General features: G+C 34.7%; 1 protein-coding gene and 1 long non-coding RNA gene across 5 annotated transcripts; both read right to left on the reverse strand.

Annotated features, from left to right (window-relative positions):
• Positions 1-58: 58 nt before the first annotated feature.
• LOC111392660 (probable inactive receptor kinase At5g58300) lies at positions 59-4,513 on the reverse strand. 4 transcript variants are annotated; one of them, XM_023018037.1, is made up of 3 exons: positions 4,451-4,513; positions 1,398-2,757; positions 59-950 (listed from the first exon to the last, which is right to left on the reverse strand). In XM_023018037.1, the coding sequence occupies exons 2-3, from the start codon at positions 2,683-2,685 to the stop codon at positions 319-321; spliced, it is 1,920 nt and encodes a 639-aa protein (XP_022873805.1). In that variant the 5' UTR covers positions 2,686-2,757; positions 4,451-4,513; the 3' UTR covers positions 59-318. The 4 variants fall into 4 exon arrangements, with proteins under 4 accessions (XP_022873805.1, XP_022873803.1, XP_022873804.1 ...); XM_023018035.1 differs by lacking the exon at positions 4,451-4,513 and adding an exon at positions 3,165-3,394; XM_023018036.1 differs by lacking the exon at positions 4,451-4,513 and adding an exon at positions 3,055-3,105.
• Positions 4,514-7,867: 3,354 nt separating this feature from the next.
• LOC111392663 lies at positions 7,868-17,020 on the reverse strand. The gene is made up of 2 exons (XR_002702299.1): positions 16,850-17,020; positions 7,868-8,267 (listed from the first exon to the last, which is right to left on the reverse strand). It is a non-coding gene; the product is annotated as an uncharacterized LOC111392663 (long non-coding RNA).
• Positions 17,021-27,625: the final 10,605 nt, after the last annotated feature.

Consider the following 27,625-nt stretch of genomic DNA (forward strand, 5'->3'; position numbering starts at 1 on the left):
CCAATGGGGGGGGGGGGAGCAGCTCAAACATTGCCTTAATAGCCAGCTAAGTTCAGCATATTCCAATATGGCATCTGAATTATAATTTATACAAAGATGGATTTGTTCAAAGTTCCAAAAGATCTGAAGAGAAAAGACATATAAAGGTTTAAATGTGAGGGAAATTGCATCAAGATAAAAGAGGCAAAAACTTGGAAGCATAAGGCTCATCTTAATGTTCAGAGAAACAGTTGATGGCCTTGAATTGGTGAAAGATTTGGATGGACTACATATATTTGAAATTCCTTCAAGAATTGAAGTGTAAGCTTTAAGCTCAAATTATTCTGGTGTTTGCACATTGGATCCCTTTGACATATTGTCCTCAGACGAAAGCCTGTTCTCGAGTTCAGATTGTCGAATTTCCTCGATCAATCTAACTACATCGTCCATATTTGGTCGCATATCTGGCACTTTCGCCACACAAGCAAGAGCAATCTGAAGCATTTGCACCAGCTCTTCTTCAATGTTTGGGTGCCTTGTCAGCTCCACGTCGAAAACTTCAGCTGTCCATTCCTCACGAACAACAGATCTCACCCACCTAGGTAGATCAACAACATCATTGTAGCCTGAAGATTGGATGGGGGATTTCCCAGTGAGCATCTCAAGTAAGACTACTCCAAAGCTGTAGACATCAGATTTTTGAGTGACTTTTCGCATCTCAATCACTTCTGGAGCTCGATAACCAGCACCTCGGTATTTTTTAGGGTAATAATTCATCAAATGGCTTAAGCCGAAATCAGAAACTCGGCCATCAAGATCTGGGTTGAGGAGTATGTTTGAGGACTTTATGTTTCCATGAGTGAATTTAGCACCACCTTCAGAATGGATATAGGCAATTCCCTTTGCTGCTCCGATTGAAATCTTCAGCCTCGAATCCCAATCGAGTGGACTTGTCCCGGTGCCTCTGTTACCTATTGTGGTTCATCATACAGAATATGTCAAGCGGAAATATCTACTGGTGCACTAGATGTAAGAAAAGATTGTCCATTATGCTTTTGCCTTGTAAGAAACAAGAAACTGGACACACAGAAAATGGTTTCTGATTGATTGTCCATTATACGTTTGCCTTGTCATAAACAAAATCAACGAGCAGAAAAACAGACATTTATAGTTGTTCCCTCTTGATGTGAAAAGTAAGTCTACTCGACAATGCGAAATTTTCACTAAAATCGAGAAGAAATTTACAAGGAAGATCTCAAAGATCTATGTATGAGACTCTCACACCACACAATAGTGTCTCCTCAAGCTTCTTTATGTGGATTAGGATCAAGGGTGTTCCACAGTAGAGGGAACAGTTAACACTACAATTAAGCTCGACACAATTCAGTAGAACAAGGAAAATCAAGAGGAAATCATACCGTGCAAGGCAGCAGACAAACTACCGGCAGGCTGGTATTCCCAAACAAGAAGCTTTTCATCTTTCGAATAATAATAAGCACGAAGTGGCACAATGTTAGGGTGTCGACCAATTCTATCCACGATCTCCATATGTTGTTCAAATTCCTTCTTTCCAACCTCAACTTCCCTTAGACGTTTCACCACTAGTACAGTTGCCTCGTCCAGAACAGCTTTGTAAGCTGTACCATAACTACCCTTCCCAAGTACTTCGGCTGATGCCCTTAACAAATCTTCGAGATCAAAGCTATAAGAGCACCCTTCGAAGAATACGAGTTTGTTCTTCTCGGCTCCTTGTACTCCACTTCCAAAATCCTCAGAATTCAAATTTTCATTTTTTCCACCACTAGAGGCCTTAGCTTTTGTCACACTAATGCCTCTATCTTTCTTCTTCCAACAGAAGACGAACATCACCAAAATTAGAAGAAGCAATATTAAACAGCCACCACTCACAATAGCAATGATTACTCCTGAATTAAGTTTCTTCGAGTGAGAAGCATTATGTCTTCCAGAAGTTGTAGGTGAAAAATTGTCAATCGAAGGGGAAGGGGATGGAGATAATGTAGAGCAAGAAGTTAATGGTGAACCGCATAAATGAAAGTTTCCTAAGAATGAAGAAATTGAAAACTTCTGTAGTGAATATGGAATCGAGCCATTCAGCAAGTTATGGCTCAAATTCAAACTCTTAAGCCTTGGGAGGTCAAGATTGGGGACTTCTCCAGAGAACGAATTAAACTGGAGATTTAAAGTAGATAATCTCCTCAAGTTCTTAACTGTGGAAGGAATCTCCCCGGTAAAAGAGTTGAAGGATAGATCAACTACACTAAGTCGAGGAGAGAGGGCAGGAGGGACATCACCAGAGAAGTTATTGTGTTGAAGGTAGATGGATTGGAGGGAAGGAATGGATAGGATATCAGAAGGAAGGATTCCATTGAGATGGTTGGATCGAAGGCTAAGGACCCTAAGATCATCGAGTTTTCCAATTGTTTTTGGTGGGAATGATCCATAAAGTCCGATCCCAGGAAGATGGATTTCGTGCACTCTAGTTCTGTCCTTACTGCAAATTATGCCAACCCAAGAAGAGCATATAGAAACATTAGTATTCCAGTTGAGCTTCCGAAGATGCGGGACAGAATCAGCAAAATCAAGTAGAGCCCTCCTGTCAGAATCAAGATCCGCAATAATCTGTTGCAAATTCGGTAATAAAAGAGATAGATTTGCAACGGCTGCCACTAGAAACAGGAGTTTCATTTCATCAAATTTTGCAGATAACACAAGTAGTTGAATTTGATCCCAGAAAGCTTTCTCAATTCATGTTCTATCCTGGAAAACAACAAAGAATATGATAAAAAATAATAACTTTAATAATTGTAGCTGATTTTATCTTAAAAGAAGCATCTATTAAGTACAATAAAGTATACTATAGAAAGCGCCAATTCAGTACGAGCAATGGCAAGAAGTATTGTACTTAAGAGTGAACTTTATTCTCAGCAATATAATTTTGTTTCAAGTGTATTGCAGAAGCAAGAAACTGAGACTGGAAAGAATGAAAAAGATAATATAACAAACAAGATTCTGCACAAATTGCTCTTTTTTAAGAGATAGATAACAAGAAAATACCGGCGTCATTGCCGTTTGAAAAATGAAAGAAAAATCATGGATAAACTCAAGGTTATTACCACTACCCTATTCTCTTTTGATTTGCATTTTCAAAATAAAAGTTGAAGTACCTCCTTCAATGTGCTCTCCAAAAAGGAACCATAGTTGCCTTAATTAGAAACTGGGAAACCATCAGATGAAGTAAATGGTTGAATCAGAATTTGAACTTTTGAATTTTCAATTATAAAGTTCCAAATCTCTATAATGGTTTGGCACTCTTTTGAACAAAAAGCCATTCTTTTCAGACTTTATCTAAGAAAGGCGAGCCATTTGGTTTAGCTTTGGAAGCATCGCATTAGCTAAATCAAACTCTTAAAAAACAGATCATTTAATGAAAATATAACAAGATAACAAAAAAAGTAAGAAAAATGTGTACATTAATGAAAATACTGTAGAGAGACTAAGGACTTAATGCAGAAGCTACAATGCACGTGTCAGATACGTTTACATACGATTTTTCAAAAAAGTATTGAAACGATACGTTGATTAAATTATTTAAAATTCCTTTTTTATGTAGTATAAATTCAGTTTTGTACTTCTTGTTAACTTTTCTTGTTGATATCTTTTAAATATGAGAGTGGAATTTAATTGCAAATTGATGCAATAGATTGGGGGGTCCTTATTTTGAACAAGGTTTAAAAAGCAATAGATTCTTCATTGACTTTATCAAAGTAAAAAAAAAAGCAGAATGTCACTTTATCATGATGCATCAAAAAGGAAATTAACTTGCAGCAGAACTATGAACAGAAGGTAAGTTTAGCCATGTGTATTCAACTGCACTTGCAATATTAAAGAAGAAAAAGAAATTAAAATCGTGTCTGTCGAGTATCGTAAGAAACATGCCTAGAAGGTCTAGGAAACCATATAGGAAATTTAAGCGACCATTGAGAAACAAAAAGGTAAAATAAAATAAAAAGGATTCACAATAAAGCTAAAGTAAAAGCAAGTGCTGAATTGTTGCTTTTCTCTTTGAAAGGCATGGAATTCTATGCTGGAAAGTGATCTATCAATATTCTCACTCATTAGCCATTATGTGTCACTAAATAGCACCACAACTATGCATCAAATTATTGTCTTTGATAATAAAGAAAGAGCTAAATAATGCCAAAAATATGCTAGCTTAAGCAAAAATCTTGTCCATTTGTTGTCGACTCATGTCCAATACTATATAAACAATACAAGAAAAGAATGATTAATAAAAAGGAAAATAAGAAGGTAACAACTACTTTCGATGAAGTCGCCTTTAAAATCAATTTTTAAGGGAAAAATATCCAAAGTGCTTATAAACCCGCCTTTCGCAAGGGAAGTGGGATGCAATAAGCTTGTTATACATAGAGAGAGAGAGAGATGAACTCACAAATGAAGGGAGACAAAATATTCTCCTGGTTACAACATGGGTTCTTCTCAAACACACTGAAAAGCTATGAAGAAAATGTGTATGTATATATTATATAGCAGAAAATTAAATTGGTAGATGTGACCGTTAAATTATGTACCAGTGAATCTAATCAAGAAATGTAAAAATTTGAAATGCAGAGCCCCCCAAGATAATGTAGTTAGAAGGAAGTTCAGAGGCCACATTTCATTAATGTCTCTCTCATTATCCTTGTTGTAACTGGCTTACAAGTTACCGTTGTGTTTCTAATTTCCGTCCATGTCGATTAATATTTATTACTAAAATTTAATATTTGAATATTATAATAATACTACTAAGCTTTTTTTTTAATTTTTTTTTGGGAAATATTGAAAAATGGAAGTTTATTTGCTTATGGTTCGGCAGGAATAATGTTATTCATATAGACAGGTGATGCTAAGCAATTTAGATGTCGCTTAAGTGTAATTAAGTGACTGGACCTCTTAAATGTAAAAATATATGTCACATTATTTTCTGCCATTTTGTATGTGGACCAGCTTTTAGAGCTTCTAGAAAAAACACTTTTATAAAATTAATCCGTAGATGATTAAAATCAAATATTTATTAAATTTTGATAAAAATTGATGAAATGTGTGGTTAAAAGGTTGTGAGTCCCATCAAATATGTGGCTAAAAATAATTGTTGACGTTGACTTAAATTAAGCCCTCGTTTGACCTTCATTACCTGAAAATAAAAATGGGGGGAATAGTATTTTTTAGAAAAATGAGTGATTGAAAAAAAAAGGAAAAATTTTCGACTTATATGTAATATTATTTTATGGAAGATTGTGTGGTTGAAAATAAGAGAGAGAAAAATGAATGTAATGTAATTGAATTTAATGGGGATCAAACGGGGACTAAAATTTTGATTTTAATCCCATCTAAGGAGCTAAATGAATACAATAATAATATAAGTAAGCGTGTGTCTTACATGATAGATACCCTTTTGAAACACACTAATTATTTTGATTAATTAGTTGTCTTTATCAGTTTGCTTAGTGTTACGCACTGGCCATGCACGTTTGATATCCTTTAATGAATACAAAGAGAAAATATTTTTCTAATAATTGTTATTATGTTATCAAAAGTGCGGGCATTTGCTAGAGAAGTATGAATTATCTCTCATAGTGTTTGCTCTAAACGAGTTGAGATGTCTTGTCCCATCTCACCTATTCCTTTTACCATTTCATCAATCAAATTTTGACATTGTGTCAAAATTTAGTGGAACATAGTTTCTTTATGGTTGAATTGTGTCCCACTAAAATTGTCATTTTAAATTATAAAGTGATGTGTCAAATATATCTCCTAAACATTAGTGTTTAACTTATGTTAAATATCGATGACATGACACACCATTTAATTGGTGAATAAGTTAATGGTATGTCTCATGAATTTAATGATTCATCAATTAAATGACGTACCATGTCATCGATACTTAACATAAACTAAGCACTGATACTTAGGAGATCATTACTGTATATATATAAAAATGATGCAGTGAATATTAGTGTTCATCTATGTTAAACAACGATGAAGTGTCATATAAATTTATTGATAAATTTTAAAGTTAATTCAAATATTGAGGTCCAATATAAGCTTATGTACCGATGAATATATATGGCACGTCATCAGTGCTTAACATAAAATATATTGAGGTTAGTCCCTTGGGCACACTATGAACCATGAATGCTTTGGTAATTTCACGTGCTCAAAATCAAACTTTGCATTCTTCGAGTTTAAATGAGCTTGATATTGATGTGGGTTCTAGATTTACAAGAATAATTCTAACTGGAGTTTCGTTTATATATTCGCTCAATTGAGACACTTCTGCAACACCCTGAACTTTTTTACTATTTTTCATATGGGCCTAAATTTAATATGAGTTACTTAGCAAATGAAATAATTCATGTTTATATTTGTTGTCACATTAGAAGTCCAAATGTTGATGATTTATTCTCGTCACATGTACTTAGAATTTATCGTAAATCTTATTTAGGTCAAATATTTACGTATTTTAAAAGTTGATAAAATATATCAATATTATACTCGCTTTATCGTTGTATTAAATAATATAATTTGGAATAAAAAAATAATTTTGAACTAGTATGCTCCAGTTATTCTAATAAAAAGAAATATGTTATCTTTTAATATTTTATTAATATATAATATAAAATAAGTTTTCCTAGAAATATGAACGGTCGTGGTTATATTGGAAGGAAACGAATAGGTTTCCTATAATTAAATTTATTAAACCTAATTATCCTCATTAATCTTGATAATGAATAAATTCTATTAACACCATTAATTCACCCTTAACCTAACATGCGTTTTGTTGATTTATGTTACGTGCATAACTAATTATAAGTGACTGTTATGAGTATATATATTTAGGTGATTGCTTTTACTTTTAAGACAATTTCACAACTTCATTCCTTTACATTCATACACATAAACTCTACATTGTTGAAATGATTTTCTTCTACCACAGTTTCTATTGTACATACTTCCCACCACAAATATTTTTAGAATTTGAGCTGAGTATCATATTTATATTTTTTACAAATCATTTTCAAATAAATTCTTGGATATCAAATTGAGGTAAGAATACATTTTGCAAAGTGATAAATTCTTATTCTTTGATCTTTGTATAAATTTTGGCATAAAATGCTATGAAGCCTTCGGGTCTAACTCGATGTTAAATTCTTCGGAATTGACCGTTAGGTCAAATATGTTAAATCCTACAAGATGGACTATTTGGTCAAAGATGTTAAATCCTATAGGATATGGGGATTCTTAAAAAATTCCTTGAACTTTAAATCTAAGAAATGTTGGTATATTATGTCGGTTTTATATTTATATCATGTAAATAAAAATGTGTATATATTCTTACTAAGTATTTTCAAAATACTTGCTCTTACAATACTTTTCAGATGAGAACCGGTCGTTTGAACGCTTGAAAGATTGACCGAGTGATGCTTATTGGATCGCCAAGTAAATTTTCTCGAAGCACATTTTCATATTAAATTTTGTTTGAAGCACATTTTCATATTAAATTTTGTGCACATTGTTTAGTAGTTATTTTATGTATTTTCAACACTTAATGAAAGTGATATTTCCACTTAAATTAGACAAAGAAGATGTTGGTAGCACCTCAAATCTATTTTTATAAAAGAATAAAATAATGAAGATGAAAAAGATCTCGGAACGTTACACTTCGATACCACCACTGCCACCAACACCGTTTTGTTCCTAGCCGTTGTCCTCCTCTCGAACCTGGAGCTCCACCTCATACTAGACAAAGTGAAGCTTAGAAAAGCGTGGTTCATATGATAAATAAACAAGAACGAAGCTTGGCACGAAAAACTCAGAATTGTAGTTCTATTACGTGCAAACAATCGTCATTTGATCAAGGTAAACAAACACTGATAAAACAATATTTTAACATATATGCAAGATGCCAAACATTAATTCCATTTCAGCTAAGCTTTCATTGTCAAAATCAAAACTCCAGAAAACTTGAGAAACCAGTTCCTTCTACAAGGTTTTGAATTATCGAATGGTCTATAGGAGAGGCATCTAAGAGTACTGTGGAGTGAACAAACTCAAATTAGAGTAACAGCTGTTGACTATCGATTTTCAGCCTTCTCGATTCCTTCACTGGTTTCTTTCGGCTTCTTGAAATTCCCTTCACGATGCTTGTCCTCCAATTGGTCGACATTTTTAATCTCCTTAGTTGCTGCTAACACTTTGACAACACAATCCTGCACCCAACTAGTTCATATCATAATGCAGATAATAGAAAGAAATTGATGCCAAATAAGAATGATAATGATACTTCCTTCTTCCTAGAAAATCAATTCTCAAAATCTGTGTAGTAATAGTTGAAAGTCTACATCTTATAACCATGTGAAATCATTGAAATAAATTCCTGAATATTTCCTGAGTATGGGGAGGAAACTGTTTATTTAAGCCTCTCTCCAACTAACAAACTTGCATGTCAATCAGAAAGAAGAGGAATCAGTGTCTATATGCAGCATTACTTCATGTAAGAAACAAACAGGCAGCAACTGTTCAAGATAACCTGCGCTTTCTACTTCGACAATGACTAGTCCCTCCGTTATGAACCTCTTGTGGGGAAAATAAGAAGACATGGTATATGTTCTCTTTGCATGTCTCTGTCTGTTTCAAATTTGTTTCAACAATTCTGTTCTGTGCTGTAAACTTTTTCACTAAAGAAATTAATTTGGCTAGAAAAATTAGAAACAAGAGTAGTCTAATTTTTTCAAAATAGGGTTCTGGCACTTGTCACTTGAACTAAAGCACAATCATACAATACCACACAAACCCAAAGTACTTCTAGTAGATCCTGTTCTTGGTGGGTCAATTAGTCCAACAAGTTTTTCTTCTTTGTGGGAAGAAAATAGAAAAAGAATGGAATGATTCATAGAAGTTGTTTGTATATCTAGAGAGCGTGCACAACAAAAAGTATATCCAACCTTATTCAGATGTATTTCTGGAAATGCAGCCATGCTGCTTGTTAAATGTACGAGAATAAGTGAAAGAAAATTTCTAGGAAATTGACTTTTGAAATAACAATTGAACTAAAATATTTAATACAGCTACCAAATTGAATGTATAATATTTCTATTCTTAAAAATGGTAACAACAAAGTTGTACTAGAACTACCATTTCTTTGTTAAGATATTGTAGAATACAACTTCTAAAGGAAAATCATTGTTGTATTCTACAATATCTTAACAAAGAAATGGTAGTTCTAGTTTTACATTAAATAACACTGATTGTACAATGTGAATTACTTGCAAACTATGACATTGTTTACAGTACACTAGAATTCTTAAACAGGAACAAATACAATACTTTGATATTTTCATATAGTGGAATTCACATGAATGGTCATATCCACTGCTACGTCTTGGCTTGGCTTGGCTGATAATTCACTACATATCAAATCTCAACAACAGTATTGGAATCGACTTTCAACATTGGTAACAAGGTGCCGAGCAAAAGAGGGCCAAGGATGAAGAAGATATAAGGGAGAGTCATTTGCATGAAGGATTGGGAAGATACAACATTTATATAAGATCAAAATTTTGAAAATATCACCAAAGACTTCCAAAATCTCGACGTAATAGACACCATATGAGTGCAAATAATTGAACTAAAGTTAAATAAATGCCAACCTAGTTGGATGTACTGAAACTATAAGATATAAATGATTGATAGCTAAGTAGGTTTTTTAGTTGGGATATATCTTCAACTATATAATGCATCTAATTGTAAATTGTTAGTTTGAAAAAACTATATTCCAAAATTCGGATATGATTTCTACAATTACGAATTTATTTTCAATTCATATAAAAAATTGACACTTCTAGGTTCAGCATGTAGGCCGAACCTGGCCCACTTTGAGTCTGGTATGCGGACCAAGTGATGCAATATTATAAGAGATTATATATTATTTAATTTCCAATTTTAAAGCTTATTTTAGGAAACACAATTATGATTTGATTTTATAGAATTTCTTACTTAGAATAGGCTTTTGAAACCCTATATAGAGGGGCCTATGAAATCTAATACAGGCAAGCTTTGAATGAATAAAAATGGACATATTTCCCCTCTCTATTCTCTCACTCTCATTCTTTATTTTTGACCAAATGATGGAGCCAGAAATATCACGACAATTGAAATAGAACATCAATCCCAAACATCTCATGCAATATTATAAAAAATATTATATTATTTAGTTTTCAATTTTAAAGCTTATTTTATTGATATCTTTCCCCTATCTCTCTATTCTCTCCTTCTCATTATATCCACCCCCCCCCCCCCCCCCCATTTTTTCCCCCCCTTCCCTTTCCCCCCTGTTTCCTTTGAACAACACCAATAAGCAATCTGAATTATACCACCACCACCCTTTATATCCATCACCAACTTTTCCCACTCAATCAAAACAAAAAGGATCGGCAGTAGCACTAAAGTTTGTTTTCAGTCTCTTAAGTTTTTGCAGTTTGTTCCAAGAAAGAAAAAAAAAAGGTAAGGTTTCAATTACAGATTACCTATTGCTATTGCTTCTTCAAAACACAAAAGTCCAACTCTAAAAACCCAATCCTGGCCCACTTACACACAAGCCAAATACAGACAATGCAATTAAATATTTCAACACAATCAAACCAACTCCTATTTATCCTAACCCATTGGACACCCATTATCACATACAGCCCAACATAACCCTAGCCCATTCACCATACAGACCAACTCACTAAATTACTCTCCGCATGACCTGCCTAGCAGACTAGTTGACTCCGCCCCAATAATAATCAGTTAATATTAACCCAACATCATAACCATCATCACACAAATACTCACCTCGAACCTGCCACATATAACCATATAATAAGCCCATGCACAATAGCACACTTTCCATAGCCCACCTAGTACGCTTTTAACCATAATCCCTAGCTCAAACTGCCAACGTCAATGGGCTCCATCACCACTCCATCGTCGCCGTCTACAGCCACCACCATTACTTTCCTCCACCCACCAAATACCCATCGCTAATACTTCATCCAGCCGTCACAACATCTAACCTATACCTTCATAATAGCCTGACCCCAGGAGTATCATGCTGACCAGTCCCATTGTCCTGACCACCGGCTTTGCCAGCATCCCATCATTCCACCACCACCTCAACACACCTCCTACACTTAGGACTAGACATGGTCTGGTTCAGTTCGGTTCTAAAGAAAATCGAACCAAACCCAAATTTTCGGATAATTAGTACGTCGAACCGTGGGTACAAAATTGATTATGGAACTATTCGGGTTCAATTCCGTTCAATTTGGTTTGATTCGGTTATTAATTTTTTAACATTTACAACGACGTTACATTAATTTAACTAATGATATATTCAATTTTAACTCTTACAAAATAACGTGGTCTAATCTCGTAATATTTTTTGCACTTCTCGTTGTTTAGATCTTTGTAGATTTAACTGTTAAAATCACAAAAAAGGGAAGATAGCGAACTCACTATAATGAAGAGAGATGTAGCCGAGTTTCCAATTCAATTTCTCCAGAACGGCATAAATGACACTACGTAGAATAAGAAATTTAAGTAAAACTTAGTTTAACTTGATTAAGTTGGGCTTGAACTAAAAATTAGAAATAGGAAAATTATATTTTGGGTTTGAGCTAAATTAACTAGCCAGCAAATTTATTTTAAAAAATAAAATAATTTGATTTATTTAAGATAAAAAAAAGGGGAAATAAGAAGATTCAGTTCTTATTTAATTTCCAGTTCTTGGTCTCAAATCGAGAATCGAATCAAATCTTTCAGTTTTCGACTTAGATACCCGTTTGGGCATTTAATTTAAGAAGAACCATGCGGTTCCAGTTCCGGTTCCGGTTCGGTTCAATTGGTTCAGTTGGCAAGTTTTGTCCACCCTTACCTACACCAACAATTTAATTCCATCCAAGACAGAAAATCACCCGTTCCTCCTCTATTTCCATCACCACCACGAGAAGCCACGCCACTCACACCTCCATGATCTAAGTACCCATTTTTCTCTGCCTTGATAGCCGTTGCAGCCCCAAATATATTAGTTCCTCCAAATCTCCGGTTGCTTCCATATAAGAATTCCTATGCATAGATCACGTCCTTTGATCACTACCATAGACACGTACCTTTTCATTCCACTTATTAACACAATTATCCTCCGTCTAGGACTTCTGTTGAGTACGTACATTCTCCTTTTAGGCAACTTTCAATCAACCTGTGGGACTTTGGTGGTCTTAGGCCATCTCCAGCCTTGTACCAAATTTTGTACCATTTTGCACTAAATTTTGCACCAAATCTTACACCAAACTAAAATTCATCTTCAACCATTACACCAAAAGTTACACCATATGAACAGTGTTTAACCATTTTCTTTCCTTTTTTATTCTTTATAATTTATTTATTTGAAATATTATTTATTTAATTATTTTATAAACACATAAATTACTAAATAAATAATTACGTTAAATTACAGAAAATATTAAATTCATTAATAAATATAGAAAAACATAGAACAATTAATAAAAACAATACAACAACGAAAATATGAAATCATGCCATCAGAAAATAGTACAATGCATTTCGAATTTGGATATATGATATTTTGAAGTCGCAAAATTTTTGCAATTTAATTCTCGGAATTCATATGTTCATCCCACAAATGATCGATTAATGCATTTCGAGGTGCAATGTGAGTTTTTTATGTTTCCTTTTTTTCAAAATAAAATTAGATTATCGTATGTATGTCATTGTTTAATATATTTCGTGTTAACTTCAATAAATAATTGTGTTTGTTGTATTTTAAATTGTTTTCGTCTTTAATTAATTTATTAATTATTATGTTTTACATTTAAAATTTATTTTAAATGCAAATAATAATAATATTAATATTAATAAAAATAAAAATAATTTATTGTATTAAAAAATATATAGCACAAATGACATAAATACCTTTAACAAATTTATTTGGGCAATGTTAAATAATGGCAAAAGAGACATTTTACACTTTGTATCATTTTGCACCAAAATGGTGTAAAGTTTGGTGTTACATTGGAGCAACTTTGCACCAAAAAATGGTGCAATGGTGCAACCATTGAAGATGCCCTTACTAAACCCTATTCATTCTAGATTGGCTTGACAATCTTGAAAAATTCTTAGTCTATCGCAATTTAAGTGACTCATGTAAAATTTGTCATGCTAATATGTCATTGGTTGGTTCTCCTAAAACTTATTGGAGATTATATTTGCGTAATCGTCTAGGTCAACGCACTGTCACCTCGTGGGATGAGATGAAACAAATTCTAAGTAATAATATGCCACTGTATATTATCGAACTTAATTGTTAAATTAATTCTTTTTGCACTGTAGGCAATTCCACTGTTAATACATATCTACCCATTTCGAAGTTGCTACACAATTGTTATATTTATGAACCTCTTCACATCACAGCGTCTAAGTTTATATATGGTTTAAATCCTGAAATCTTACCTAATAATAATCCTACATTCTAATCCTTAGGTGACGCTTATCAACAGGCTAATCAACTTACCCTTCCATCTTCACCACATGAGCCATAAGCTAGGTCTACCACCCTTATCTCGACAATCACCTTCTGAGTCTAGTTGTATTACTCTTGAGGGAGAAACTGAGGTTCCTATTGTTGAGCCAATTGCGTATTTAGATATCGAGAATGAGGAATTATCTACTGTGTTGCCACCTAAGTCAAATAATCCACCTATCCTCGATTTCACGCCGAAGTCGTTTAGGTCTAATCCTTTGTGTGACTCTAACATTGCTTTTCATACGACTTTCCCTCCACGGTATGATACTCCTTTAGTTGACAGGTGCTCTAAGGTCATTGTCCAACGAAACAATTTCCTATTGACATTCGGTTGTTGCCTACTAATTATCATCATATTACTTTAGCTTTTTCCTTTCTTGATTTTCATGACGAGTTTAAAAGTAAAACTATTTTCAGTCATAAAATTTATGAGCTTGCACTCAACACGATTTTTAGACAAATACTTCCATGGTGATTTTTATGCCTTATTCCGTATTTCTTTCGCACGATGTCCAAAATATGTAAAGAAGAAATTAGATCGCTCACTTGAATTTAATCTATTTGACCGACCATTACACTTAAATAAATGTAATGTTTTCAATATGACAAAATTGTTTACTTCTCAAGGCACATCCAAGCTACGGGTGTTACACTCATTTGTTTCTACAAACCAATCTACCATGCTAGTGTCTCGCACTTATTTGGTGAATTCTATAATAACTTTTGCGGATGAGCTGCATGTGTTGTTGCTTTTTGGAGATCATTCTCGCTGCTTGGTTAAAAGGAAAATCGTCTCCCTTGGCTAGATCATATTATTGGAGATGATTTGCAGCTTCAATTATTGTCAATTATTTAGTTTTGTTATTTGAATCATAAGAAAGATCGTCATCCTTGGTACGCATTCAGTGAGATGTTGTCGTCCAAGGTCCAATACAGGCATTTGGTGAAGACAAGAAATTGACCTCCTTAGAGTACGAAGTTCTATTCTACATCGCCGGAGTCAAGTTCTCTCAGTCGGAGAAAAATGACGCAATATTATAAGAGCGATTATATTATTTAGTTTCCAATTTTAAAGCTTATTTTAGGAAACGAAATTATGATTTGATTTTATAGTATTTCTTACTTAATGAGTCTTTTGAAATCCTATATAAAGGGGTTTATGCAATGCAATTCAGACAAGCTTTTGATTTAAATAAAAATTGATATCTTTCCCCTATCCCTCTATTCTCTCCCTTTCATCTTTCTACCCCTCCCTCCCTCCCTCCCTCCTTCCTTTCTCCTTTTCTTTTTCTCTTTCCTTTTCCCCTCTCCTATAATTCTTCCATAGTATACTGCATCACCAGGACATACAAATAAACATGGAAAACTTAAAGGTGAAAAATTGACCAAGTTCCTTGTTATTTTGTTTTGTTTTCGGTTTCTCAATCACCACTGTTCTTTAATAATGCAATGAATCATTGCCACTACAAGTCCTTTTCCATGAAAATCATTCATCTGCTGCTTAAAACACAAACTTGTGTCCCATTGTAGAAGTCCAACGAAGAGCTTCAATTTGGGTGGCCTATGGGTTTCAGCGAAAAATAAATTCAGGTGAATTCATGTACTAGTATAATTTATTATGTTTTATCAAGTTATTTTAAGTTGAATAGTGAAAATTACTGCATGACTTATATTTTCTGATGTCTTTATTTATCTTCATTTTTATACAATTTTATTTAAAATCTGAATCACGTAAATCAAAATATAATAGAGGTATTTACTCTTCCTGTTTTATAAATGAAAAAGGTAATATTCCAGCAATTCCTGATCAGGACAAAGTATCATTTTCGTTCCGGGAAATCCATAACCATAACACCTCAACTACCAGTGTTTTGCATGAGTTAAAGACGAGCTTTTGTAAGGGTTCCTTTCAAATCTTTTCCATTGCTGATAGAAGGCAGCTTATGTACCCGTTAAGCAGCTACAAAGCCGGTGATCACTATGTATTCAGTGCTAAGACAGATCTCTACCTATTCATTGCTAAATAAGTAGATCTCTGGCTTGTTGCACTGCTAAGTTCTGCCCTCACTAAATCATGTTGTGGATTCGCCACTGGAAAACCAGGCCTGCCCACCCGCCACAAGGTACAAGTTTCCCTTCAACTGGCACGATCTCGCCGGCCCAATTGACACCACTACTATTAACCTCAAGGATTTTAGTCAATATATTAGTGTCCTCATGATCATTCTATAAACTTCATCTGGATCAATTGCAAATATACAAACCATTCAGTTATTCAAAGAAGAAAAATGTATGATTATCAATATAAATGATTATTTACTAGGAGTGAGGATTTTAATAAAACCAAAAAGGCAGTACTTCAGTAATTAAGCTACAGCAATACTTCCTTTTGACTTAGGATGCAGTGGAAAAATAAAAATAAAAAAGGAAAACGCACATGTGGGAGGGAGGGGGGAGGGGGGGGGGGGGGGGGGGGGAAGGAAATGAAGGGAAGGGGATATTTTTAGTTTTGTGTGTAACTGGAGAGGGAAGCAAAGGAGAGGAAAGGAATAAGTTGAACCAACGTGCTGTGTGGAAAAACATGTGTCAGTAAATTATTTTTGAATATTCAATTTCCTTTTCATCAAATTATCTAAATAAAAATGTAGGCTAATTTTAAACCTTCAATTGCTTCTTGTCACTCCACAAGTAATTATTCCCTTAACATCGTCCCCTTCCATCCAAACACACTGCAAGTCTACTTATAAGGAGGAATTATGGATATGATTCCACATCAATTATCTCTCATCTAAAATTTATTATCAAGATCTCACCCTCCCAGCACTGAGAGATGCAGCCAGGCCCAGACAAGGAGTAGGAATGGGGGAAAGAATTCTAAACAGAACGGCAAACAAACCCACAAACAGATATACAAACAACAAAACCAACAGCGGCTGGATACCAAAAATGAGTAGCCTATAAACTTATTTCATCATTAACGTGAAGATCTAAACACTAGGAAAACTTAGCAAAGCAACATGCTGAAGTGATAGCAAAGAGGTTAAGAGTAAGTTGACCCGACTATTTTGTCTAAAAGAGCAGATTGATCTCGTCAGACAAAACTGTTTTCCACCAATCACAAATTCTTTTCCTCTTGGTCCTTTCATATGTAAAGAATTTCATCATATGCATAAGTGAAAATGCACTCTATTTGAGCCGTTGTTACACCTTTTATTACATTGGATAATAAGCCTTCATTATGCTACACTAGAACGTTAAACATCAATGAGAACCAGCTTGAATTCCAAGTGAATAGAATGGATGTGCCAATAGAAACTCTACTCAATCAAATCGAGGAAGCTTAAAGTCTCCCATTGGACATATTCTTCTACTTCCTTCCTGCAGTCAAGCTCAGCAAATTAAGTGCGAACCATACATCCATTTGTCTCTATATGAAAGACAAACAATGCAAAGACCAAAAGGTAATAAAAGAGGTATCAGCCTTGAATTTGAGGCATGATGCGAGGTGAGAGAGATGGTGGGAATCGCTTTTATTCAAGCAACATGAATAGCACCACAAGCATGATGTACCACTAAATTCCAAGAATATAATAAATTAAAATTATATACCATGATTATAACTGCCATTCAAGCAGACAAACTGCCTCAATAATAACAGGAGCACCCAAAGTTAGATTCTAGCCGAGTTGGTTGTGTCTAATCATTACTCGAAGTTTATTAATAACCATTCAATTATCATCAAAATTAAGGTACGCAAAGTTAAGTTCCTCAATCATTTCCATCAGTAAAAATTCCCATATAACAACTAGAAATACTTGAGAGACAATCAACAAAAGAGCGAGACTCGTAGAAGAAGCGCAAAGAAAGGGGAAGAGAGGGAGAAAAAGAAGATGAGGTGGAGACATGAAGGGAAGAGGAATCAGAGAAGCGGAGAGAAGAGTAAGAATTATTAGAGAGGAAATTGTAGTTTTCCAATAATCATATCCAAGTACTACGATGTATAGACCAGGATGAACTAATATAATTTAAGTAGGAAATAACTTATAATTAGTTTTCCTAAAATAAGAATTTAAACATGAAAAGTCTTCATATAATATACTAAGTACTACACCTTGAGGAAGCAAATATACAATCACAACTCAAGTCCCCATTGAATAATCAAAATTCACCATCATAATTTTGCAAACTGAAAAGACAATTTAGGTAAACTACTCAATAAATAGGACAATGAGACACTAATCCTCTATTATGTCATGCTTGAGAATCAACTAACAATTTAATATAGAATCCATAAACCGGAAAAATTCCAAAAAAAAAAAAAAAAAAAAAAAAAAATAGTAACTTAGAGCAAACGAGACCACGATAGCAAGAAACCCAGTACTTGGCCATGCCCAGAAGTGTTAGCAATTCCAGCCCTCAACAGCAAAAGCACACCACAATCCCACCTGCACCCAGTACAATTAGATAATTCCTCTTCAAAAGGAACAGCCCCTATATCCCAAATAATCGTCCTTAACTGCTAAGGAACCCACTAACATTTTTTATGTTTTTACCTTTTTTTGGGTCTTCTTTTCTGTATAGATAAATTAGATTCACGTAAACGCCAAACTCGGAGAAGGATGATTGATTGACCTGCTAGGAGAAAATCAATCACGCCGTTCCAAAAAAAATGGTCCAACTACTATACACATTATATAGAGAGGACTGAGGAAAGCATAGTTGTAACTTGTATACGACTAAATACTCTACAAGCCACGTACGTATATTGTACTGTATAATTTTATCATTGATCAAAATGAACTCGCTGATTTTGTTCCCACGATGAATATGCCCAGTGGTTCTAACGTAAGACCTCGTAGTCTAAGATCCACTCGTAATAAACTACGACTTACACACGTTTTGCATTTAATAATTTGAAAATAAGGTTTTTAAAAAAAAAAGGTTAAATCCTAACCTTAAGGGTCCCCCATCACCCTTGCCCTGAAATATCGTGAGGGAGGTAAATCGTACGTTATGCCTTCACGGGTACAGGGTGGAAGACTACTTGTACACTTGCACTTACCCAAGAGCCAAATCCATATTTCAGGATTCGAACCCTTAACGCAGCAGCCTCAAGCAAAGCTGGATTTCTCCACCCTCCCCTTTTACCACTTGGAGATATGCGCTGGGGACGTTTGAAAATAAGGTTTTTGGTTTGATATTAACGTGCCAATGAATTATAATCTCACATTCTCAATTGTTCCTTAAAAAAACTTATTATAATGTAAAACTATTAAAAATTAAAAGCGTCTAGCCAGTAAGACGAGGTAAATCACTAACCTATTCAAGATTGATCATGAAGGGTTATACATTCTTATTTAGGTTTCGTTTGATATTGCTATAGTTTTAAATGTGTCAAAGAAAGAATGAGTTTAGGAAGAATCAATTAAGTATTTGGTAAATTTTGGTTGAGGCCAAGTGGTGGGGAACAGACAATGTTCAGAGCATGTAGTAGTTAGAGAATGTCGAGTGCTTCTAGCTGATCATTACGGAGGGACAGTAGAGGATTTTGAACTGGTTTGTCCAGTTCAGGTCAATTCAAATCTCGATTTCGAGGAAGTCAGGATTCTAGATTCAGTTCCAGTACTATACGACAGCCATTGGCCTGTCGTACTTATACTCAGGGTTTTTCCCAGCGATCATTTACTCTGAGACAGGGAGAGAGTTCTACTAGTGCCAGATTTCCTTCTTGCCAATTTCGTGGAAGATCTCATTCTGGATAGTGCTTAAAGTTCAAAGGAGTTGGTGTTTGATATCACTGTGGCTAAGAAGGACAACTTAAAAGGAACTGCTCAGATGTATTCCAGGAGGGTGGCATGGCACAGAAGATGTTTTCTCAGCAGAGTGCCGGTAGTACACGACAGAATCAGACTCAAAGAGATGATTCAGCTAACAGAGGAGGTGCAAACAGTGTGGCCCAGTCTAATATCGCAAGCGGTAGTGGTACAAAATCAAAAGAACAGGCAGGACGACCGAAGATCCAGGGCAAAGTTTTTGCTATGACTCAGCAGGCGGCAGATGAGTCACCAGATGTTATCATGGGTACATTGTCTATTTTTGATAGAAATGCTTGTATTTTGATTGATCCTAGATCTACACATTCCTTTATGTCATTTGCATTTTTCTTTATATGCGAATCAAAAGTTAGAACCTCTAGACAATTGTTTGGTAGTGCGTATACCGGTAGGAAAATCACTATCAGCAAACAATATATATCAATATTGTGGAATTAAGGTAAATGAGAACGAGCTGAAAGCAAATTTAATACCTCTTGACATACATGATTTCAATGTTATCTTGGGTATGGACTTTCTGGCTACAAATCAAGTTTCAGTTGATTGCTTTCGAAAGGAGGTTGTGTTTAGAAAGCCAGGACAGCCTAAAATTATATTTAATGGCCAGCGCAAAATTTTATCATCTTGTGTGATATCTGCTATTGACACTAGAAGATTACTCAACAAGGGCTGCCATGTATATTTAGCTCACGTGATTGATACAGATGTTAGCAAATTAAAACTTGAAGACATCCCAGTGGTCAAGGGCTTTCCTGATATATTTCCAAAAGAATTACTATCAGACAGAGATATGGAGTTCATTATAGATCTGATTCCAGGAACTACACCTATTTCATGGGCACCATATAAAATGGCACCAACAGAATTGAAAGAGCTAAAGGTTCAGTTGCAAGAGTTGGTAGACAAGGGTTTCATCAGACCTAGTGTATCTCCGTGGAGAGCACCAGTTTTGGTTGTGAAGCTGAAAGATGACACCATGCGACTGTACATAGATTACAGATAATTGAACAAAGTGACAATTCGCAATAATATCCTTTACCATGCATTGATAATCTGTTTGATCAGCTTCGCTGTGCTACAGTATTTTCAAAGATTGATTTGCGTTCTGGATATCATCAACTTAAAATCAAGGACAATGATGTGCCAAAAACTGCTTTCAGGACAAGATATGGTCATTTTGAATTTCTTGTGATGTCATTTGGGTTGACCAATGCACCAACAACATTTATGGATATGATGAATAGAGTATTTCACCCGTATTTAGACAGATTTGTGATTGTATTCATTGATGATATTTTAGTGTACTCTCGAGATTATGATGAGCAGACAGAGCATCTCATAATCATTTCCAAACTCTATGTGATAAACAGTTGTATGCTAAATTTAGTAAATGTGAATTTTAACTTGATAAAATAACATTTTTGGGACATGTCATATCAGTAGAGGGAATTTATGTTGACCCGCAGAAAACTGAGGCAGTGATTAAATGGGAAAGGCCTACTAATGTGACAGAAATACGAAGTTTTCTTGGCTTAGCAGGTTTTTATCGTCTTTTGTAGAGGGTTTTCTAAAATTGCTCTGCCTTTGACCAGTTTGACTAGAAAGAATGTGAAATTTGTTTGGAATGAAAATTGCGAAAGAAGTTTCCTCGAATTGAAAAATAGATTAGTGTCAGCTCCAGTTCTTACCCTTCCATCTCTAGAGAAGAGTTTGTGATATATAGTGATACTTCACGTCAGGGTCTTGGTTGTGTTTTGATGCAGAATGGGAAAGTTATAACGTATGCTTCTAGGCAGTTGAAGAAATATGAACTGAGTTATCCTACACATGACTTAGAGCTAGCTGCAGTTGTCCTAACCTTGAAAATTTAGAAACATTACTTATATGGCAAGAGATGCCAGATATATACAGATCATAAAAGCTTAAAGTATATTTTCGATCAGAAAGAGTTAAACTTAAGGTAAAGAAGATGGTTAGAGCTGATAAAAGATTACGACTACAAGATTGATTATCATCCAGGGAAGGCTAATGTAGTTGATGTAGCTCTCAGTCGAAAAATATCGAGTCCTATGACCCAGACTAATGCAATATGTTCATCTCATGCCCAATTATCAGTTACCAGTGTAGGAGCATTGTTTGCCAACTTCCAAGTGAGGCCTACTTTGATTGACACAATTAGAGAAACTCAAATTCAAGATCCAGTGTTGAGCAAATTGAAAGAAGTTAGTAAAGGTAAGCATACAGATTATACCATTTGAGATGACGGAGCTTTAGTTATGGGAAACAGATTATGTGTTCCAGATGATTAAAAATTTAAGGGAGAAATTCTAGAAGAGGTACATAGTTCAGTTTACGAGATGCATCTAGGTAGTACAAAAATATATCGTATACTCAAAGAATACTATTGGTGGCATGGAATGAAGAGAGAAATGGCTGAGTTTGTATCCAGATGTCTCATTTGCCAGCAAGTGAAACCAGATCGTCAGAAAATAGCAGGATTGTTACAAACGTTGCCTATTCTTGAGTGGAAATGAAAACACATTACTATGAATTTTCTATTTGGACTTCCACGGACTCAGAGTGAATATGATGGCATATGTATCATTGTAGACAGGTTATCGAAGACTGCTAGATTTTTGCCTATTAAAGTCACTTACTCGTTAGATAAATTGACAAAAATATATGTTGATGAGATAATCAGTTATTTTTACCTTTTTTTGGGTCTTCTTTTCTGTATAGATAAATTAGATTCACGTAAACGCCAAACTCGGAGAAGGATGATTGATTGACCTGCTAGGAGAAAATCAATCAAGCCGTTCCAAAAAAAATGGCCCAACTACTATACACATTATATAGAGAGGACTGAGGAAAGCATAGTTGTAACTTCTATACGACTAAATACTCTACAAGCCACGTACGTATATTGTACTGTATAATTTTATCATTGATCAAAATGAGCTCGCTGATTTTGTTCCCACGATGAATATGCCCAGTGGTTCTAACGTAAGACCTCGTAGTCTAAGACCCACTCGTAATAAACTACGACTTACACACGTTTTGCATTTAATAATTTGAAAATAAGGTTTTTGGTTTGATATTAACGTGCCAATGAATAACACATTCTCAATTGTTCCCTAAAAAATTATTATAATGTAAAACTATTAAATATTAAAAGCGTCTAGCAAGTAAGACGAGGTAAATCACTAACCTATTCAAGATTGATCATGAAGGGTTATACATTCTTATTTAGGTTTCGTTTGATATTGCTATAGCTTTAAATGTGTCAAAGAAAGAATGAGTTGTGGGAAGAATCAATTAAGTATTTGGTAAATTTTGGTTGAGGCCAAGTGGTGGGGAACAGACAATGTTTAGAGCATGTAGTAGTCAGAGAAGGTCGAGTGCTTCTAGCTATAGACCACCACAGAGGAACAGTAGAGGATTTTGAACTGGTTTGTCCAGTTCATGTCAATTCAAATCTCGATTTCAAGGAAGTCAGGATTCTAGATTCAGTTCCAGTACTGTATGGCAGCCATTGGCCAGTCGTACTTATACTCAGCGTTTTTCCCGACGATCATTTACTCTGAGACAGGGAGAGAGTTCTACTAGTGACAGATTTCCTTCTTTCCAATTATGTGGAAGATCTCATTCTAGAGAGTGCTTAAAGTTCAAAGGAGTTGGTGTTTGATATCGTTGTGGCTAAGAAGGACAACTTAAAAGGAACTGCTCAGATGTATTCCAGGAGGGTGGCATGGCATAGAAGATGTTTTCTCAGCAGAGTGCTGGTAGTACACGACAAAATCAGACTTAAAGAGATGATTAAGCTAACAGAGGATGTGTAAACAGTGTGGCCCAGTCTAATATCGCAAGCGGTAGTGGTACAAAATCAAAAGGACAGGCAGGACGATCGAAGACCCGGGGCAAAGTTTTTGCTATAACTCAGCAGCAGGTGAGAGAGGAGTCACCAGATGTTATCATGGGTGCATTGTCTATTTTTGATAGAAATGCTTGTATTTTGATTGATCCTGAATCTACACATTCCTTTATGTCATTTGCATTTGCTTTATATGCGAATCAACAGTTAGAACCTCTAGACAGTTGTTTGGTAGTGAGTATACTGGTAGGAGAATCACTATCAGCAAACAATATATATCAAGATTGTGGGATTAAGGTAAAGGAAAATGAGCTGAAAGCAAATTTAATACCTCTTGACATACATGATTTCGATGTTATCTTGGGTATAGACCTTCTGGCTACAAATCGAGTTTCGGTTGATTGCTTTTGAAAGGAGGTTGTGTTTAGAAAGCCAGGACAGCCTAAAATTATATTTAATGGATAGTGCAAAATTTTACCATCTTGTGATATCTGCTATTGACGCTAGAAGATTACTCAACAAGGGCTGCCATGGATATTTAGCTCATGTGATTGATACAGATATTAGCAAACTAAAACTTGAAGACATCCCAGTGGTCAAGGGCTTTCCTGATATATTTCCAAAAGAATTACTATCAGACAGAGATATGGAGTTCACTATAGATCTGATTTCAGGAACTGCACCTATTTCACGGGCACCATATAGAATGGCACCAGCAGAATTGAAAGAGCTAAAGGTTCAGTTGCAAGAGTTGGTAGACAAGGGTTTCATCAGATCTAGTGTATCTCCGTGGAGAGCACCAGTTTTGGTTGTGAAGAAGAAAGATGGCACCATGTGACTGTGCATAGATTATAGACAATTGAACAAAGTGACAATTCGCAATAAATATCCTTTTCCACGTATTGATGATCTGTTTGATCAGCTTCGCGGTGCTACAGTATTTTCAAAGATTGATTTGCGTTCTGGATATCATCAACTTAAAATCAAGGACAGTGATGTGCCAAAAACTGCTTTCAGGACAAGATATGGTCATTTTGAATTTTTTGTGATGTCATTTGGGTTGACCAATGCACCAACAACATTTATGGATATGATGAATAGAGTGTTTCGCCCGTATTTAGATAGATTTGTGATTGTATTCATTGATGATATTTTAGTGTACTCTCGAGATCATGATGAGCACACAGAGCATCTCAGAATCATTTTGCAGACTCTACGGGATAAACAGTTGTATGTTAAATTTAGTAAATGTGAATTTTAGCTTGATAAAATAATATTTTTGGGACATGTCATATCAGTAGAGGGAATTTATGTTGACCCGCAGAAAATTGAGGCAGTGATCAAATGGGAAAGGCCTACTAATGTGACAAAAATACGAGGTTTTCTTGGCTTAGCAGGTTTTCATCGTCGTTTTGTAGAGGGTTTTCTAAAATTGCTCTGCCTTTGACCAGTTTGACTAGAAAGAATGTGAAATTTGTTTGGAATGAAAATTGCAAAAGAAGTTTCCTCGAATTGAAAAATATATTAGTGTCAACTCCAGTTATTACCCTTCCATCTCCGGAGAAGAGTTTGTGATATATAGTGATGCCTCACGTCAGGGTCTTGGTTGTGTTTTGATGCAGAATGGGAAAGTTATAACGTATGCTTCTAGGTAGTTGAAGAAACATGAACTGAGTTATCCTACACATGACTTAGAGTTAGCTGTAATTGTCCTGGCCTTGAAAATTTGTAGACATTCCTTATATGGCGAGAGATGCCAGATATATACAGATCATAAAAGTTTAAAGTATATTTTCGATTAGAAAGAGTTAAACTTAAGGCAAAGAAGATGGTTAGAGCTGATAAAAGATTACGACTACAAGATTGATTATCATCTAGGGAAGGCTAATGTAGTTGCTGTAGCTCTCAGTCGAAAAATATCGAGTCCTATGATCCAGACTAATGTAGTATGTTCATCTTTGTTTGGTGAGTTCAGAGCTTCTCATGCCCAATTATCAATTACCAGTGTAGGAGCATTATTTGTCAATTTCCAAGTGAGGCCTATTTTGATTGACACAGTTAGAGAAACTCAAACTCAAGATCCAGTGTTGAGCAAATTGAAAGAAGAAGTTAGTAAAGGTAAGTATACAGATTATATCATTTGATATGACGGAGCTTTAGTTATGGGAAACAGATTATGTGTTCCAGATAATTCGAAATTTAAGGGAGAAATTCTAGAAGATGCACATAGTTCAGTTTACATGATGCATCCAGGTAGTACAAAAATATATCGTATACTCAAAGAATACTATTGGTGGCATGGAATGAAGAGAGAAATAGCTGAGTTTGTATCCAGATGTCTCATTTGCCAGCAAGTGAAACCAGATCATCAGAAAATAGCAGGATTGTTACAAACTTTGCCTATTTCTGAGTGGAAATGAGAACACATTACTATGAATTTTCTATTTGGACTTCCACGGACTCAGAGTGAATATGATGACATATGTATCATTGTAGACAGGTTATCAAATACTGCTAGATTTTTGCCTATTAAAGTCACTTACTCGTTAGATAAATTGGCAAAAATTTATGTTGATGAGATAATTAGTTTGTATGGGACAATAGTATCTATTGTTTTAGATAGAGATTCTCGTTTCACTTCTAAATTTTGGCCCAGTTTGCAGAAAGCTATGGATACTAAACTTCATTTCAGTACAACTTTTCATCCACAAATAGATGGCTAGTCAGAAAGAACTATTCAGACTTTGGAAGACATATTACGAGCTTGTGTACTACAGTTTAAAGGGAATTGTGATACTCATATTCTTTTGATGGAGTTTGCTTATAATAATAGTTATCATTCAAGTATAGAAATGGCTCCTTTTGAAGCACTGTATGGTAGGAAATGCAGAACTCCAGTATGTTGGGATGAAATTGGCGAAAGAAAGTTATTGGGTACTAAATATGTCCAGATTACTGCTGAAAAAGTAAAGATAATTAAAGAAAAGTTAAAGACAGCCTAAGATAGACAGAAGAACTATGCAGATAGACGCAGAAGAAACCTTGAATTTGATATTGGAGATAGAGTTTTCTTGCGATTGTCGCCATGAAAAGGTGTTATCAGATTTGATAAACGAGGTAAATTGAGTCCGAGGTATATTAGCCCATATGAGATTGTTGAACGCATTAGTCTAGTTACGTATCGATTGGCTTTGCCAACAGAATTGTCCAGAATTCATGTGTATTCCATGTTTCCATGCTTCGTAAGTATATTCTAGATTCATCTCATGTTTTGGAATCACAACCAGGAGAGCTGAAGGAAAATCTTACCTATAAAGAAGAATCAGTTCAGATATTGAACAGGAAGGAACAGGTCTTGCCTAGTAATACTATTTCTTTGGTTAAAGTCTTATGGAGAAATCATGCTGTAGAAGAAGCGACATGGAAAAGTGAAGAGCAGATGAGTTCTCAGTATCCTCAAAATTTTCGCACTTAGTCAATTGAATTTCTAGGACGAAATTCTTTTAAAGGGATGAGTTTTGTAATATCTTAAATTAATGGAAAGAAAAGTCAAACTAAAAAAAATGACAAAAGACCAAAAAAAAAGGCAGGCGGTGGAAACTCAAACCAATCCATTATAAATTTATCCAAATCCATTAATTAATAACACACACACACACACACAATACACACTCAAAGGAAAACGATACAGAGAAGAAGAGAGAGAGAAGAAGAGAAAGGAAAAAGAAGAAGAAGAAGAAGAAAAAAAGAAGAAAAGAGGAAGGAAAGAAAGAAAAAATAGAAAAAAAAAACATTTGTCAACGTATTAGGAATTAAGTGCTCTATACTATTAGGTTTGAATTTTTCAATTTTGAGACGTAAGTAAAAAGTTACTTATTGAAATGTTATGTTTGATTTTATAGTTGTTAGATTGTTAGAATAAATTCAATTTTATTGAAGGGATTAAGTATAATAAACTATGAAATTGAGTAAAATAAAAGAAAAATTAGTTTTAATAATTAAAGAGACTTTAGAAATTGCCTAAACTCGAAATAATTAAGTTTTGGTATCGCCTATTTAATTATTGAAATACTTAAAATAGTTAATTGTTTATTTAAAAATTATATGATATTTCAAGCGGCGATACAGATATCGAGACAGGTTACCGATCGAGTTGATTTTGGCGTATATAGTTCTGTGAGTGAAAAAATCTTAAATAGTTTCAAGTATTGATAAATTATTTTACCAATACATTATGTGCATTTATATGTTTGATTACATAATTATTTTGGAAATATT

The sequence above is a fragment of the Olea europaea genome, unplaced genomic scaffold, assembly GCF_002742605.1.
Source record: "Olea europaea var. sylvestris unplaced genomic scaffold, O_europaea_v1 scaffold959, whole genome shotgun sequence".
Classification (NCBI taxonomy): Eukaryota; Viridiplantae; Streptophyta; class Magnoliopsida; order Lamiales; family Oleaceae; genus Olea; species Olea europaea.

Excerpts from the sequence above, each read along its gene's own strand:
- LOC111392660 (XM_023018037.1), bottom strand. The coding sequence starts at position 2,685 with ATGAAACTCCTGTTTCTAGTGGCAGCCGTTGCAAATCTATCTCTTTTA. Across the intron at positions 951-1,397 it reads TTTGTCTGCTGCCTTGCACG|GTAACAGAGGCACCGGGACA; the intron begins GTATGATTTCCT and ends GAACCACAATAG.